Source organism: Balaenoptera borealis (genome assembly GCF_965194805.1).
Source record: "Balaenoptera borealis genome assembly, chromosome: 15".
Classification (NCBI taxonomy): Eukaryota; Metazoa; Chordata; class Mammalia; order Artiodactyla; family Balaenopteridae; genus Balaenoptera; species Balaenoptera borealis.
The window spans coordinates 72,728,693-72,747,500 of NC_138871.1; the positions used below are offsets into that span (position 1 = coordinate 72,728,693).

Consider the following 18,808-nt stretch of genomic DNA (forward strand, 5'->3'; position numbering starts at 1 on the left):
ATTATATTTGGGACTGTATATTAGCCTAAGTTCTTTCAAACTACTCCTGCCAATAGTTCCATTTTAGTTTCTTCCCTCATGGGAAGAAGATCAAGCCCTTCTGCAGCATCAATCACTGTTCCAGGTCCTGGAATAGACTGTGGGGTTCACTGGCACCTTAGGCCCAATGCATGAAGGACCCCTTCCTCACACTTTCCTGGACCCCTCCCTCACCTGCTTTCCTGATTGGCCTCATGGCAGTTATCACAGTTTCCTTACACTAGCACCAGGTATTTGGTAGCCCTTAAATCATGGGGGGAAAAGGGAAAGATGACAACTTTGGCCTAAAGTAGGTTCCATAGATATTACAGGTATTAACAAGCAAGGAGGAGTCCCTGGTCAAATAAGTCTCAGAAACAAAGGGTTAAACCACAGACCTCTGCCTTTAAAATGCTAATAAGCCCTGGGATTCTCCTTTGTGACTAGAGTTACACAGAAACACTGTCCAGTTCCTGGACAAATAAGTTTGTTTAACCCTTTATTTCTCTTGCTACCAAAGAGATAATGAAAAAGAATCACATTACACTGTCTCTGAGCTCTATTACATCATTCTGCTTAATGAGTCTTTGTTTCATGTTTTACTTCTCTCCGATCTACTCCTGTCACTAACTACACTCTAGGTAAGTTGACAACAGGGGCTGTTTTCCCCAGTTCCTTGTGGTATCTCGCACTGTGCAAAAGAGACAGTGAGTGATCACAAACTATATGCTGCCTGTGTTGACTAATAAACTTTTATACATGAACCAAATAAGCAAGTGTAAATGTTTGAAGAGTTGGTGATAACTATTTTCTTTCTCAAATGATTTGGGAAAGTCAAAAGTTCATAGAAACTGCTAAAGTACAACAAAAACTCAAGTCCATATTTGAATCTGCATCCAAAAAACGACTTAGGTAGGAATAGGGAATCTCTACACTCATTTGTTCAACAGACGTATATTAAGTGCTTACTTGTTCTAAAGGATGGACATATACAAGTAAACAAAAAGTCCTTGCTCTTCTGAGGCTTATATTCTAGTTGGAGGAGACAGACCATAAATAGACTAACACACACTATGTCAGATGTTAAGCATGATAAAGAGAAATAAAGAAGGGAAAGGAGGGACCAAGAGGCGGGAAATGCTGTTTAGAAATGATGGTCAGGGAAGTTTAATATGGTGACATTCAATATCTATGTCTAATAAAGTGACATTTTTTAAGAAGAGACTTAAGTATGAGAGAGAAATCCATGTGGCTACTGAGAGAAGAACGTTCCAGCAGAGGGATTTAAAAATGCAAAGGCCCTGAGTTTGCAATGTACTTGGCACATCTGAGGAACAGAGGAATAAACAGAAGCCAGTACGGCAGAATGAGTGATGAGAATAGCAGATGAGGTCAGAGAGGTATCCTGGAGCAAGATTATGTAGGGCATCAGAGGCCCTATATGGTATTTTGAATAAGTTGGAGTGTTGTGAGTAAAGGGCTGATATCTTGCCTCATGTTTTAAAAGCATCACTCTGGCTACCATGTGGAGACTAAACTGTAGTGGAGCAAGGGTGGAAGCAGGAAGACAGGAGGCCACTGCAGTGGTCTAGGAAAAGGATGATGCTGGCTTGCACTAAAGTGTACAAGTGGGACAGTAAGGAGTGAGAGCTGCTAAGAAGCTGATGTGATTTGCTGATGGATGTTTGATGTGGGATGTGAGAGAAAGAGAAAAGATTTTCTTCTGAATAACTGGAAGAATAGAGTTGTTTATTGAGATGTGAAAAAAGTATGAGACGAGCAGGTTTGGGGAAGAATATCACTTTAGTTTTTGTCATGTTAAGTTTGAGATGCCTATTAGACTTCTAAGTAGAGATGTCCATTAGGCTGTGGTATATACAGTATGGTGTTCAGGGGAGAAGTCTGGGCTAGAGACTTAAATTTAGGAGTCATAAGCATAGGGATAGGCATTTATATCAGTAAGACTGAATGATGTAACTAAGGGAGCAAGCAGATATGGGGAAGAGGTCCTAGAATGAGCTCTGAGGCCCTAAAATGGAGGTCAGTGAGATGAGGAAGATCCAGCAGAGGAGACTGAGGGTTAGGAAGAGAGTCACCTTTCTCAGGAGAGAAAGTTGTTCCAGAAACCAAACGAAGACAGAGCTCCAAGAAAGAGTACATGCTCAAATATGTCAAGTGCTATCAATGCTCATTGCATTTGGCACTGTAAAGGACATTAAGGACCTTGATAAGAATACTTTTGGTGGAATGGTAGGGATGAAAGCCTGACAGATTCAATAAGAAATGGAAGGAGAGGAAGGGATTTAACTGTGAAGGGGAGCAGATCTGTCAGCATGACTGTTTTTTTTTCTCAAGGTACATTCAGATGCTTAGGTGTAGGTATGGAGCAAGAGTTTAGTTGGATTTCATTAGGGAGCATTTTGCTAGGCATAAGTGCAACAGAGGGAGAGGTGGGCAAGGGAGCTGAGAGTGCCTGTAAGGGAGTAATTATAAGGATGGACCATGGAATCTAAAGTGAGTTTAGGAAGCTGGGATTAGAACACAGTAGAAGACTAAGTTCTTGCACATCACATAGACTGTTCCATTTCTACCTAGTTTACATCAGTCCTCACTGAGAGCTGCACAGTTCTCTAACAGGAAGATTTCCTCTCTTACCTTTCAATGAACTTTAAGAGAATATGGTCTTAAGTTTTCAACTTTAACTACCTTACTTATTATGTTGTCAGATCAAACTGCTTCCCTGTCATTAGAACCAAGACACAACCAAATTAAAACCTTCATAAAGCTCAAGTGATGTGTGAAAAGTTCAGCAGCCACGATTTGGGGGGAAAAATGACTTTAGTAAGATAATTCTCAGTAAAATGGGTAAAATAAGGCCACTGAAAATCTAGAGATTCAAAAAGCTAGGTAGGGTAGAATAACCTTAGAAGACTTAAAAACCTTTGCTGTTGCTATGAAATCCTTCAAACATACTGAGAAGAGTGAAACCGTGTGCCCACTATTCAGCTCTATTGAATTCTAACATTTTGCCATTCTTGCTTTAGATTTTTAAGATTTTTAAGTGTTTTTATAAAGAATGATTTTTTAAAAAGTACTCATTCCTATATCTGTCCCAGCGAAGCTCTGTTACTCATAGGAGTCGATCATATTCTTCAGGTGCGCTGGGAGTGGGATGAAAAGGTTGGGGGCCACTATACTACTTTTCTGTACTGTAAACACACAAATTTGCCTTAAAATTGACTTGAAACTTAAAGGACTTAAAAATCGCTATTTGCTGGTAACATAAAATTCAGTTCCTTGAATTTGCGAATGGATAGTAGCTAATAATCTTCTATTTGGATGGTGAAGCCGTATTTGTTCTTATGTGCTGCACAGTATCAGGGATGCTCATATATAAAAATGCCCCCTTACTTGTTGTTTCCCATTGCTCCTTGCTGCCAGGCCTTCATGTCTGGTGACTGGTAGCCAGAAGTGGGCGGAGTCTGCTGGAGCAGAGAGCTCTGAGGAGGAGGGATTGGCATCGGCACCATGGAGCTCCCAGGGCTTAGAGATGGAGAAAAGTTGGCCTCACCTTGGGGAACCATTCCTACAAATCGACACAAATTAATTTATGTGAATACACTATACATTTATTAACCCCATAAAAGAAAAAAAAAAACCCCAGAAGGATCTGTCATAATATAGTTAGAAACAGCCTATTCAACAGAGTAGGAAAAATTTCAGTTCCTTAAAAACAAAACAGGAAATTTCAGTATAAACAGATAGATAAATAAACATATAAAAGAGATTTGGAAGAACGTTTCCATTCACTAAGATATTGATTTGGGTACCATGATTATGTATGATTTTCTTTTCTGTTCTTTTCTGACTACATGAATTTTTAAGTGTAAAAAACAAATATGAGCACACATGACAGATTACTTGTGTAACAAAAGTAAGTTGAGAAGGATACACGATGACAGATATTCACTATGTAAAAAACAAATATGAGCACACATGACAGATTACTTGTGTAATAAAAATAAGTTGAAAAGGATACACGACGACAGATGTTCACTAAACTTGTGATAAACATTTCATGATGTATGAAGTAAGTCAAATCATTATGCTGTATACCTTAAACTCATACAGTGCTGTATGTCATTTATATCTCAGTAGAACGAGAAGAAAAAAATAAGTCACGGGGATGTAATGTATAGCACAGTGACTATAGTTAATAATATCATACTGCATATTTGAAAGTAGCTAGGAGAGTGGATCTTGAAAGTTCTCATCATGAGAAAAAAAAATTGTAACTATGTACAGTAGTAGATGGTAATTGGACTTACTGTGGTGATCATTTTATAATATATACAAATATCAAATCATCATGTTATACACCTGAAACTAATATAATATTATGTCAAGTATGCATTAATAAAAATAATTTTAAAAAAATAAGTTGAAGAGGAAAAAGGTAAGAAAAACCCATGCATGAAATGAAAAGTGAGAAAGTATTGTCAGCCGCTCCTCCTCAGTTGTCTTTATGGGCCCTGCTTCCCTTCCCTGCCTTTTTTTTAAGCTTTACTGATATGTAATCTATATAGCATCAAATTCACCCACTGAACTGCGCAAGTCAATGATTTTTAGTAAATTTATAGAGTTGTGCAACCAGTACCACAATCCAGTTTAGACATTTTCATCGTATCTCAAATTCCCTTGTGTTTGCAGTCAATTCCCACTCCCACCTCTAGCTTCAGGCAACCATTGATCTGCTTTCTGTCCCTACAGATTTGCCTTCTATTGGAAACTTCATATAAATGTAATCATGTGAGGTCTTTTGTATCTGGTGTCTTTTTCTCAGCATAATGTTGAGTGAAACATTACGCTGAGGTAGCATTTATCAGTAGTTTGTTCCTTTTTATTCAGGATAGTGCTTATTAGTAACCATTGATATAACTGTGTTGAAAATCAACTGACCATAAAAGTAAGGGTTTATATCTGGACTTTTTATTCTGTTGCAGTGATCTGTATGTCTATACTTGTACTAATACTATACTGTCTTGATTGCTGTACCTTTATGATAATTTTTGAAACTGGTAGTCAACCAACTTTATTCTTTTTTTTTAATAAATTTATTTATTTATTTATTTTTATTTTTAGCTGTGTTGGGTCTTCGTAGTTGTGCTCAGGCTTTCTCTAGTTGTGGCGAGTGGGGACTACTCTTTGTTGCGGTGCGTGGGCTTCTCATTGTGGTCGCTTCTCTTATTGCGGAGCACGGGCTCTAAGTGCACGGGCTTCAGTAGTTGTGGCTCGCGGGCTCTAGAGTGCAGGCTCAGTAGTTGTGGTGCACAGGCTTAGCTGCTCCGCGGCATGTGGGATCTTCCCAGACCAGGGATCGAACCAGTGTCCCCTGCATTGGCAGGCGGATTCTTAACCACTGCGCCACCAGGGAAGTCCCCCAACTTTATTCTTAATTTGCAAAACTGTCTTGGCTACTCTAGGTCCTTTGCATTTCCATATAAATTGTAGGAGAAGCTTGTCAATTTCTCCCAAAAGCATGGTGATATTTAGATATGGATTGTGTAATTATAAGATCAATTTGGAGTAAATTACTACCTTTTCAGTCTTTTTCTCTCTGATTTCATTTTGTATAGTTTCCATTGTTGTATCTTCAAGTTCACTAACTTTTCTTTTATAATGTCTAATCTGCTGCTTATCCCATCCAGTATATTTTTCATCTTAGACACTGTAGTTTTTATCTCCAGAAGTTTCATTTTGGGGCTTCCCTGGTGGTGCAGTGGTTGAGAATCTGCCTGCCAACGCAGGGGACACGGGTTCGAGCCCTGGTCTGGGAAGATCCCACATGCCACGGAGCAACTGGGCCCGTGAGCCACAACTACTGAGCCTGCGCGTCTGGAGCTTGTGCTCCGCAACAAGAGAGGCCGCGATAGTGAGAGGCCCGCGCACCGCGATGAAGAGTGGCCCCTGCTCGCCGCAACTAGAGAAAGCCCTCGCATAGAAACGAAGACCCAACACAGCCAAAAAAAAATTTTTTTTTAATAAATTAATTAATTAACTAAAAAAAAAAAAGAAAAAAAGAATGAGGTTCTCATTTAAAAAAAAATAAAATAATAACACACTTATTTAAAAAAAAAAAAAAGAAGTTTCATTTTGGTTTTATTTATGTTTTTCATACTTTTAGTTAACACGTTCAAGCTTTCCTCTAGCTTCTTGAACATACAGAATAAATGTATAATTTATAACTGTTTTAATTCTAACACCTGTGAAATTTCTGGGTTGATTTTGATGACTGATTTTTCTTCTTGTTATTGGCTTTATTTTCCTTTATCTTTGCATGTCTGGTAATTAGGAAAAAATTCAGATTCCAGGGCTTGTGAATTTTACCTTGTTAGGTGCTAGATTTTAAAAATTCCTTTAAATTTAAATTTTCAACTTTTGTCTGGGTCATGGATAGGTTACACAGTAACAGTTTTAATTCTTTTGGGTGTTGTGCCTAAAGAGACAAGAGCAGGGTTTAGCCTGGTGCTTATTTTGCCCTGCTACTTAGGCACAAACATTTCTGAGTATTCTACTTGACACCGTGAATTCTGAGGTTTTCTATTCTGGCTGGTGGGAAGAGGAACTGGCCCTGTGTAAACTCTGAAGATGTTCCCTCCGTTCTTTTCAGGTGGTTTTCCCTGGCCTCGGTTTGTGTATACACACACACTTATCGGTTCTCAACTGAAGACCTGAGCAGGACCCTCTATATATCCCCATGCTTCTCTCTCTGTGTGGCTCTCTTCTCTCTGGTTCTGTGCCCTAAAACCTCTACCTGCCTTGGCTTTCCCAGACTCTAAGTGCCATTGCCTCAACTATAGGAAATCACACGCTCCTGTTGGATTCCCCCTTCCCGCATCACAGTCTGGACAATTTCTACAACTATTGCTCAATTTTTTGTTTGCTTCAGATGGAAGAATAAATCTTGTCCCTGTTATTCCATCTTGACCCAAAGTGGAAGTCCATAAAAATTTAAAAGGTAAAAATAGGCTTCTTTTTATGTTTTCTGTTATGCTAGCACTTTGTATTTTTTATTTTTTTCCTGACAAAATACATTTCACAGTTAAATACTGTTGAGGTAAAGAAAGTTATAAAGGTGCAGAAAAAAGAATATCATAATGTGATTACCCATAATTTAGTATAATTCCTTCAAATCTTCCTCTATGAAATATTGCATTAACTTTGTGGCTTGCTTCTTTCCCTTATCATTATATCGTAAGTATGTCTCTATGCCCTTAATGTCTCCTTGTAAACATAATTGTAGATTCCGGTATATTTTGTGTTCTGTTATTATTAATACAATGACTTTTCTCTTTTTTCTGTTTGGTTAAACTAGCCAGATATGTAGTTAAAGTATTCACTTTTGTTTTTTATAGGCTACAGTTTTTAAAATATTTTAAATTTTCTGTGAAAGTTGAGCCAACTGTAGACTTTCTATATTTTTTTCTTTCACTAAATGTTTAGCTACTTGTTTTCTTAGTAAAATTTATATAAATAAAGCTACAGGGACTTCCCTGGTGGCGCAGTGGTTAAGAATCCGCCTGCCAATGCAGGGGACACAGGTTCGAGCCCTGGTCTGGGAAGATCCCACATGCCGCGGAGCAACTAAGCCCGTGCACCACAACTACTGAGCCTGTGCTCTAGGGCCCACAAGCCACAACTACTGAGCCTACTGAGCCTGGGTGCTGCAACTACTGAAGTCCACGTGCTTAGAGCCTGTGCTCCACAACAAGAGAAGCCACCACAACGAGAAGCCTGTGCACCACAACGAAGAGTAGCCCCCGCTTGCCGCAACTAGAGAAAGCTGGCGTGCAGCAACTGAAGACCCAGCACAGCCAAAAATAAAATAAATAAATTTATTAAAAAAAAAAAAGCTACATATTGTTCTCCTTGCTGCTTCCTCCATATGTAATTTAATCTCTGGTAAATAATTTTGACTTAGAATATATGGAGAAATTATTTTTTTCATTTATGACTCTGGAGGGTGGGTTCCCCCCCATCATCTTCATTTTTGTATTGCCTGTCTTTGCATTAATTCTACATTTTAACTTTTAACTATTTTGGTTATGATCTTTAAAAAAATACTTATCTGTTCCTAATGCATTTTTAATCTTATTTATGATAAAATAATTTCAGGAAAAATATATATGTGAGAGGGGAAGATACTTATCACATTCTGGCTATTATTCTATGGGATCAAAGTTAATAAATAAGACTTCAAGTACATCAGCATGCTTTTTTTTTTTTTAAATAAATTTATTTATTTATTTTTGGCTGCATTGGGTCTTCATTGCTGCACGCAGGCTTTCTCTAGTTGCGGCGAGCGGGGGCTACTCTTCGTTGTGGTGCACAGCCTTCTCATTGCGGTGGCTTTTCCTGTTGTGGAGTACAGGCTCTAGGTGCATGGGCTTCAGTAGTTGTAGCACGCAGGCTCAGCAGTTGTGGCTCGTGGGCTCAGCAGTTGTGGCTCCTGGGATCTAGAGCGCAGGCTCAGTAGTTGTGGCGCACAGGTTTAGTTGCTCCGCAGCATGTGGGATCTTCCCAGACCAGGGATTGAACCCGTGTCCCCTGCATTGACAGGCGGACTCCTATCCACTGTGCCACCAGGGAAGTCCCAGCATGCTTTTTGACATTTTTTTCTGGCCTCATTTCACATTCTAACTGCCCATGTTTTCCTTATCAGATGACCTAGTTTTAGTATAAAGAACCAGTCTGTGAATAATGAATTTGGAGGAGTAGAGCTCTGGCCCCAGTTCTGCCACTGCACTGGACCTTGGATTCCTTGGACCAGACAATTTTCTTTCTTCTAGTTTAAAAATTCTACAGTTCTATCTTTGATTATGTTAAGTCTCCCTGCTGGACCATAAATTTCACCACAGCCACCTGGCAGCAGCAACTAGAATTAGGATTCATTTTTCCATTAAAAGATTCATTGAGCATCTACTCTTCCCACCAGACCACTGTGCTAAGCACTTGAGAAACAAAGATTTAAAAGGTCACACTTAGCTCTCTCAAGGAACTTGCTGTTTAAAAAGAAAGGCAGCTGATGAACAAGTGGCTCTAAGAGAGGGTGGGGCTTCCCTGGTGGCGCAGTGGTTAAGAATCCGCCTGCCAATGCAGGGGACATGGGTGCGATCCTTGGTCTGGGAAGATCCCACATACTGCGGAGCAACTAAGCCATGGGCCACAACTACTGAGCCTGCGCTCTAGAGCCCGCGAGCCACAACTACTGAAGCCTGCGTGCCTAGAGCCCATGCTCTGCAACAAGAGAAGCCACCACAATGAGAAGCCCGCGCACCTCAGCGAAGAGTAGCCCCTGCTTGCTACAACTAGAGAAAGCCCACGTGCAGCAACAAAGACCCAACGTAGCCAGTAAGTAAATAAAAATTTAAAAAAACCCCAGCATACTTTAAGAAAAAAAAAAAGACAGAGTGGTGAGTACTTATGATTGGGAGTGTCAGGGAGGGCTTCCCAGAGGAGATATCTTTGGGGGGAGGGAGGAACAGGAATGAGACAGGTGAGGGAAGGACATTTTAGACAAAGGATACAGAAAACACAAAAGCCTAGAAGTAGAAGAGAGCAAGGTATGTATTCTTTCTTGGAACTTGAGAGGTTTGTTAAACTGGAACATTGAGGCATGGAGGGAAGGGGAAATGGAGTTGATGAGCCTAGCTCTGGACAAGTTTGGGTGCTGGTAGAAAATTCAGGTATGTCTCTCACATGAGCTGAGAGATCTGGTTTAGATATAGAGAAGAAAGTCATCAGCATGTAGAAGTCACTGAAGCCACAGGAGTAGATGACATCACTCAGGAGGAGTGAGCGGAGTAGCATGTTTACTGTAGTTCACAGAAGAGGGAGCTCTGGATTGGCTCCAAGGAATTCATGAAATAGGTACAAAAAATTTCTTTTTAAATTTCCCTCATATTTTATTTGAATATTACCATAGTATAAAATAAATTTTAAATGTCTAATTCTGTTCTTGTGCACTCATCATCATGGCATGATAGTCTACAATAACTTTCTGTTTTCAGAAATAAAAGAAAGCATACGCTGTCATTATTATGACCTACATGTTCCTTCGTTTACTCTGGGTCTATATTAAGTTGAAAGATGCCAAAGCAAAGGACTAAAGCAAAGCTACTTTATTCATCCTTTGGTTTTACTATCATTAATTAACACAGGGATTAGCCAACTTTTTCTGCAAAGGGCCAGATAGTAAATATTTTCAGTTTTGCAGGCCATAACATTTCTGTAAGAACTACTTAACTCTACTGTGTGAAGCCAGCTGTAGACTGTATGTAAACTAATGAGCATGGATGTGTTCCAATAAAACTTTATTTATAAAAACATGTGGTGGTTTTTGTTTTTTTGTTTCTTGGAGAAGGCTTGATTTGAAAAGGTTGGAATTTCTCCAGAACTTGAACTTGTACCAACACAAAACCTGGTCTTGCAGCTTTCTACCAGGTTGCTGATCATGATAGTGCAAGTTTATAACTTAGAGCAACGGAAGAAATTTAAACTACTGAACCTTTAAATGTTCTTATACTCTCCAGAAAAACAATTTTCCCCCTGTGCTTTTGTTTTTTCATGGAAGACCTGAAAGCTCTGCCATTTCATTTCAAACTGCAACTGGATAAAACTACTACTCTCTCCACTGTACCTAGCTTCTGGGGTTTGTTTGTAGTACAGATACTTTATAAAAAAAAATCTTATTTTGTGAAAAGCACTTTTTGTCAATCAAAAGTTGGACTGGAAGAAAAATCCGGGTACCAGATAGAGCACTTACAATGGGTAGTAACACATCTGGTTGTACTGTCTGGAGAAGAAGGAAGCTCTACCCATTCATTATCTCGATCACTGTGTTCTATATGACTTGCAAGAGATTAAAGACTAGACCCAAAACGCTGAAGGAAATCTTGTCAACTTCATAGGAAATGGGGTTTTGGAGTACTGCCTCTCTAGGAGGCTTAGTCAAGAAACAGGAGTGGATAGAAGTCATCCTTTCTTGGCTTTCCAGAGATGAAGCGTTAAAGAGCATGACTGAAAACTGACAGAAGTACTGTTTTGTATTTTTTTAAATTAGTTAAATAATTTTTAATTGAAGTATAGTTGATGTACAATACTATATAAGTTTCAGGTGTACGACACAGGATTCACAATTTTTAAAGGTTGTATTCCATTTATAATCATTATAAAATATTGGCTAAATTCCCTGTGTTGCACAAGATATCCTTGTAGCTTATTTATTTTATACATAGTAGTTTGTGCCTCTTAATCCCTTACCCCTAACTTGCCCCTCCTCACTTCCCTCTCCCCACTGGTAACCATCAGTTTGTTCCCTCTTAGCAAAATATCTTCCAAGTCCATCCATGTTGTTACAAATGGCAAAATATCATCATTTATTTTATGGCTGAGTAGTATTCCATTGTATATATATACCACAGCTTCTTTACTCATTCATCTGTTAATGGACACTTTGGTTGCTTCCATATCTTGGCTATTGTAAATAATGCTGCTGTGAACACTGGGGTGCATGTATCTTTTCAAATTAGTGTTTTCGTTTTTTTCAGATATATACCCAGTAGTAGAACTGCTGGGTCACATGGTAGTTGTATTTTTAGTTTTTTGAGATGTACCGTTTTTATCTTATTTTATCTTATTTTTTATCTTATTTTTATCTTATTTTTTTAATAAGAGAATTTATTAATGTTTGGCTTATTTGTGGTTATTTTTTTCCCCAATGAATGACATAAATCTTTTGATTTAAGGCTCTGCAATCAGTATCATAAATGCTACTAAGAATCTATTTGCTGTTCTGGCTAAGTTGCCATTTTGAAAGAGCAATGGGGAAACAACTATATAAGTCTTCTAATGTTGGAGGAAGTACTTCTGTAGGCTGGAATACACTGAAGGAACCTCGTCAAATTCTTTGCATACACAAATCACAAGGCACATGAAAATACAACTCTTTTGAAGGCCACTCCTGTTCAGACAATCTTATAATTAAAATATGGATTTATAATACTTTTCTTGCCCACACATACAGTGTGATATAAACCAGCCAAAGATGACTTCATTGTCTTGAGGACAAAGAAACTGATGTGGTATAATTTTGATTAAAACGTCTTAGAGAATTCTGGTACTCTCTGACACATGTCTCCCTAGATACTTAATTTAATAGTCAAAGGATTTCAGCACTTGTTGCCACCAGAATGAAAAGTCTAAATTGATTTGGCTGTCAAAGTTGATAAGCATACTGCCATGTAAAAAAATCTCTATATAACTTCAACATTTTATTCAGGTCAAACAGCAGCTTTCTCATTGAAATTCATTTTTAAGCAGGCTTAAAATTTACTTTTTCTTTCATTTATAAAATGAAGGGATTTATTTCAATTTTTTTCCTAGGAATGTGCCATTAATTTTTGCATCAAAGTTAATTGAACCTGGTGGATTAATCAAATGTGTTTAATTGCCACTACCTATTAGAATCTCCAAGTGATAGAAGAAAAATTTAAAAAAGATATCATTACCCAGGACAAAGGGAATAGGATAGAGACACTGCAAATGAAAGATTAAAAAAAGAACAAAGCTTTTGAAAGCCAGAAAGCTGCCTGATATTTCAGAGGAATAGCTTACAACCTAAGCAGCTAAGGGTGGTGACACCAATGAGAAGTCTGAGATAATTTGTGAAGACTGATTATCCTTATGTAATCTATCAAAAAAATTTTCCAAGATAATTTAAAACATCTGTATGCAAATTTTGAGTTAATGTACTTGCACCCATTGTCTGACATGGACTCTCATAAGATTCTTATAGGGATCCATGAGAGAAAGTAAGAAAGTAAGAATATGCTTTGCACACAAAATGTTAAAAATTTTCGTGTCAGGTCCTTATGGATCCTCTAATTTAATCATCTTAGCTTTATGTAAGAGAGAAGCCTCAAACCACTCAACCATTTAGTGGCAAGAGCTGAGCCTAGAGCCTGGATCTCCTGACTCCAACGCCAGCGTCTTTTCTTTTTTTGGCTGCGCCCTGCGGCTTGCATGATCTCAGTTTCGCCCAGGCCACGGCAGTGAAAGCCTGGAATCCTAACCACTAGGCCACCAGGGAACTCCCTCAGCATCTTTCTTCTTCAGCAAATTGCCTCAATGTCAGTGAACTGAAACACATATGAAAAGAGAGACCTGAGCCTGTATGTGGTATAGTCGTCCCTTGGTATCCATGGGGGATTGGTTCCAGGACCCTCATGGATACCAAAATCCATGGATGCTCAAGTCCCTTATATAAAATGGAGAAACAGAACCTATGCACATCCTCCCATATACTAAATCATCTCTAGATTACTTGTAAAACCTAATACAATGTAAATGCTATGTAAATACAATGTAAATAGTTCCCAGAGTGCAGCCAATTAAAGTTTTGCTTTTAGGAACTTTCTGGAATTTTTTTTTTGGGGGGGTGCATATTTTCGATTTGGGGTTGTTAAATCCACAGGTACGGAACCCGTGGATGCTGAGGGCCGACTGTACTTATAAAAGCAACATAAAGGTGTAATCCTCATACCTGATCCTGGGTACTGGAAGACATTCTGCTGCATCTGAGGACTGATTCCAGTGCCAAACTGGCCTCCCATGTTTCCTGTCATGCCTCTGTTCACCATGCTGTTGCGGTTGGCCAAGGTTGCCTCAGGATTTGCTGCCAGTTGTGAAAACGGGCTGGTAGAAGCAGGTGGGGTTCCTGGATTTGTACCATAGTTTGGTGGGTAGGGGAATTGCTGCGGAGCACCCTGAGGAAGACGGGGGTTCCCCATTTGAACTGGCAGTCCAGATGAGGGAGGGAGGTTGTTCCCAAAGCTTTGTTGCCTCATAAGCATGGCTCTTTGCTGCTGTATTAGCTGCCTCTGTCGGTGCTGTTGACTATACAGCTCCCGCTGGCGCTGTGCCAACATTTGGGCATTCAGGGGTGGCTAAAAAAGAGAGAAAAAATCCTCACTTACTAATATTATTTTGATTACCACCTAACTTGGAAAGCTTACAGGATTAAGCCTAGTAGCTTGGAGCAACAGAATATGTAGCAATTATCAGTGTACAAGGGAAACTAAAACAGAAAAGGAAGAAAACCTCTTAAGTAATAGCTACAGGAGAGAAAATAAGTACATTTTACAGATTAAAGTCACACAGGACTGATAAAAGTCTAAGAAAGCATATATTGATTAGTATTATAATATAGGCCATGAAAACTATTAAGAGAAACATTAAAACCATAAAGAAGAGAAATAAAATGTGCTTGATGACTTCTATCTTATCTGGCATTAGGTTGTTAGGGGACTTTTTTCTTTTTCATTTCCAAAAAATTCACTGTGTTTCTAGTATGGTGAAACTTATTTTTCCCTTTTCTCTTGGAGATCATTTATTCCACTTTACTTAAATGAAATGTGATAACAGGTGATTTTAATTTTCTGTATTTTCCAAATTATCTATAATGAATGTGCATTATCTTCACAATTAGAAAAACCTACAAATACCATTAAAAAAGGAAGAATCAGAAATCCGGGATCCAACGCCAAATGGTCACTTAAAAAGCAAATAATTAATTAGAAACAAAATAATAAGCAGAAATAAATGAACCCAGGTATCTTATATTATTGTTGCAGTATAAGACTGCTCCAGGCATTAGAGTAAGTGTTTTAATAGCCATAATATTATGAATGATGAAAGAAGTGGTAAAATTAGGTTGAAGTCACTTTCTAGTCTAACTTGCAAAGCAACATGGCATGTCAATAAAGCCTTCATCAGAAAATGTCCATTCAGGTTGAGGAACTGATTAGAGCATACAGCTCCATAAAAATGAAAATTGCCAACGAGATGAAGTCTCATCTGGAAGAAACTGTGACATAATGACTTCCTGATAGAATTCGTCTTTATGTGAATTCCAACAGTGGGGTCTTGTTTCCTTAAAACCTAATTACCCTTGCATGAGCTAACCACTGAGATTTTTAAGACAGAGAAACCCAAGTCTGGATCCATGAAGATGTCAACATCTGCTGCTAAACAGCAGTTTCTATCAATATTTATCCTTTTGGTTAGTATTTGCTCCCAATCCTTCTAGGTCCATTTTATGGAGAAGTGTTTTGTTCAAATCCTCTCTAAAATACCTCATCTCCCAAATTTTTGTGTAATTTGTTGGGAAACCATAAAAAAAGGGGTTGAGGGAATTCCCTGGTGGTCCAATGGTTAGGACTCGGCGCTTTCACTGCCGTGGGCCTGGGTTCAATCCCTGGTCAGGGAACTAAGATCCCACAAGCTGCGTGGTGCAGCCAAAAACAAAAAAGTGGTTGAAGCAAAAATATTAAAGTACGTGCAGAAGTTAAATAGGGAGGAAGCACTAGATAACACTTAGAAGCCTACACCGTTCTTTTTATGTTTAGTTCCAATGGCTCTGGGTTCATACACAAGGATCGTTAAAACAAATAAAAAACAAAATGCTGATGCTCAGACTGAGTGGAGAACACAAGGTAGTTAAGATAACTAAACAATGTGACTGGGTTTTGATCAGGTTTCAGGTACCATACACACAGTTTCATATCCGAGGCTTCTTATTACTGGTACTAATCAGGACAGCAATAAGAGTTTTCTACTTAGTCACCTGATACCTAATAGCAATGACAATAATAACAACAAAATGAAACAAAGAACCCTCAGCTTTACATCAAATATCAGTAAGGGGTATCACAAGTTGATTATAAATTCATTCTAGAAGAAAGCTACAGTACAAACATCATTAAAAGATCAGTTCACAGACCATTTCAAAGACACTCAAGTCAACACTTTAAGAAATACAGTTTGGGTTATGGGTTAGAGAAGTACTAACAATGCCTGGTTTTCTCACGTTACCTGAGGTGTAATTTGCTGCTGCATGCCTGATCTCATATTGATGCCAACAGGAGCATTTGCTGCAAACTGGTTCAAGATAGCTTGCCGATTTTGGTGGATCAACTAGAGAAAAATGGAAACAATGAGATATATTTCTACATAAAAACATACAGCATGGCCCTTTTAAAGTAACACAAACTTTTTATTGATTATTAACAGGTTCTAGTATTGCAGGTTTAGTAAGATTACTTCCCATGTTTATTTGCCAAAAGGTTGGCAATTCCTAACGTTTATCAAATATTTTCTGCCTACTGAACTCTAAATATGGCAGAGCATTTAAAAGTAGAATACAGGACTTCTCTGGTGGCGCAGTGGTTAAGAATCTGCCTGCCAATGCAGAGGACACGGGTTCGAGCCCTGGACCGGGACGATCCCATATGCCGTGGAGCAACTAAACCCGGGCACCACAACTACTGAGGCTGCGCTCTAGAGCCTGCGAGCCACAACTACTGAGCCCGCGTGCCACAACTACTGAAGCCTGTGCACCTAGAGCCCATGCTCCACAACAAGAGAAGCCACTGCAATGAGAAGCCCATGCACTGCAACGAAGAGTAGCCCCCGTTCGCCGTAACTAGAGAAAGCCCGCACACAGCAGCGAAGACCCAACGCAGCCAAAAATAAAAAGATTAATTTTAAAAAGTAGAATACATACACACAACATACATGTATATATATATACATACATATGTATAAATGCATATATACCTATATGCATAAATATATTATATGTGTATGTATTCTACTTTTAAATGCTCTGCCATATTGTGTTCTGCAGTGTTTATACATATATATACACACACAAACATGTTTATCATGCTTTTTAAAACATGTTAATACTTAGTTATTTCAGATTCACCAAGATGGTGGAGGAGTAGGAGGACATGGAGTTCATCTCTCTCCACAAATGCATCAAGAATACATGGAACAATTCTTACAGAACAGCAGATGAACACTAGTAGAAGACCTTGGACACCGGAAAGAACAAGAAAGATCCCTGCATAACTGGGCAGGGTGAAAGAAACACGGGAAAAAGAAGAGGAGAGGAAGTGGGACGGGATCTGTGCCCCTGGAGGGGAGCTGAAGCAGAAGAGAGGTTCCCGCATCCAGGGAAGCCCCCTCACCAATGGGGAAATCAGTTGGGACAGAAGGGGAGCATCTGAGGCTGTCGGAGGAGGGTGAAATGGCCGGTCTGTGGCAGACAGGACAGACCTATACAGATGGTCTGCGCCACAGCACTCCACGTCCCAGACTGGGACGTGTGTCCGTCGGTGCACATGGGGGCTGAGAGCTGGAATGTGGGGACTGGAGAGCAAACCTGCAGGGAGGACTGCTGTTGGCTGCGAGGAGATAGCCTAAGGGGACAGGTGGGAGGAAATCCACAACCAGGAATGCTTGTGGAGGAGACCCAGACTGCCATAGAAGCAAGGTGTCTCTGCTGAGTGATGCACAGGGGGTGGAGCTGCCATTGCAGCCTCTCTCTCCCCACGTGCTGGGCCCCTGCCCTTCCAGGTGCTAGAAAAAGCCCCACCAGGGCTGACCTTCTTGCACCAGCCACCAGGTGCTAGGAAAGCCTCCCACTGGGGCCAGATCTCTCGTGCCTGTAGCCACTGGCTTTCCCACACACCTGTCACTGCCAGGGTCCCCGTGACCCAGGCAGTCGTGACACCTCCACGCCCTGTCCTAACCATGGCAGACCCGAGTCCTCCATGGCAGCCTCGGGGGCAGACTCCTGTGGGTGGCCCACATGCAGAGGTGAGGCTAAAACCACAGCTAAGCCCCAGGGGTGGATCGACTAAGGAAGAGGAACAAAAATCTTTCTGTGCAGCTGCACAAAAAGATTTTTTTTAAAAAAATCTTTTTAAAATCATTTTTTAAAAAAATCTTTTTTAAAAAAAATCTTTTTTAAATCATTTTTTAAAAAAATCTTTTTTAAAAAAAATCTTTTTTAAATCATTTTTTAAAAATCATTTTTGTGTGTTTGTTTTGTTTTCTTTGCTTTTTCCTTCAGTTTGCATTCTGCTTTTCTTTTGTTTTCTATTTTTTGTTTTTGTTGATTTTGTTTTTAATTGTTTGATTTCATTTTGAGGCTCTTTGGTTGTTCTCGTTTTTTTTTCTGTTTTTGTTTCTTATTTTGTATGTGTGTGTGTTTTTATTGTTTTTGTTTGGTTTTGCTTTTACCATTTGTTTGGGGTTTTGTTTGTTTGTTTTTAATTGTGTTTGTTGCTGTTTGCTTGCCCAGGAAATATTACTTGGCAAGAGCTCTCCTGGAGGTCTCCATCTCAACTCCAAGACCCAGCTCCACCAACTGATTGCAGGCTTCAGTGCTGAACACCCCAAGCCAAACAGGAACAAAATCCCACCCATCAGCAGACGGGCTGCCTCAAGTTGTACTAAGCCCACAGACACCCCAAAACACACCACCTGACGTTGCCCTGCCCATCAGAGGGACAAGATCCAGCTTCACCCACCAGAACACAGGCATGAGTCCCTCCCACCAGGAAGCCTACACAAGCCACTGGACCAACCTCACTCACTGGGGGCAGACACCAGAAGCAAGAGGAACTACAACCCTGCAGCCTGCGGAAAGGAGACCTCAAACAGAGTAAGTCAGACAAAATGAGAAGACAGAGAAATATGTTGCAGACAAAGGAGCAAGGTAAAAACCCACAAGAGCAAATAAATGAAGAGGAAATAGGCAATCTACCTGAAAAAGAATCCAGAGTAATGACAGTAAAGATGATCCAAAATCTCAGAAACAGAATGGAGGAAATACGAGAAATGTTTAACAAGGACCTAGAAGAACTAAAGAACAAACAAA

The 18,808-nt window shown here is 39.5% G+C and overlaps 1 protein-coding gene across 12 annotated transcripts in view; it reads right to left on the bottom strand.

The window, feature by feature from the left end:
* NCOA1 (nuclear receptor coactivator 1) overlaps positions 1-18,808 on the bottom strand; it is a 259,310-nt gene that overhangs the window by 13,623 nt on the left and 226,879 nt on the right. For all 12 annotated transcript variants that reach the window (XR_014234946.1, XM_082357422.1, XM_082357413.1 and 9 more), the window contains 3 exons: positions 15,952-16,053; positions 13,622-14,024; positions 3,430-3,604 (listed from right to left, as the gene is read on the bottom strand). Coding sequence is in view for 11 of the 12 variants with exons in the window: in XM_082357422.1 (XP_082213548.1) it covers positions 3,430-3,604; positions 13,622-14,024; positions 15,952-16,053 (680 nt within the window). In the remaining variant the exon portion in view is untranslated. The remainder of the gene's footprint in view (positions 1-3,429; positions 3,605-13,621; positions 14,025-15,951; positions 16,054-18,808) is intronic.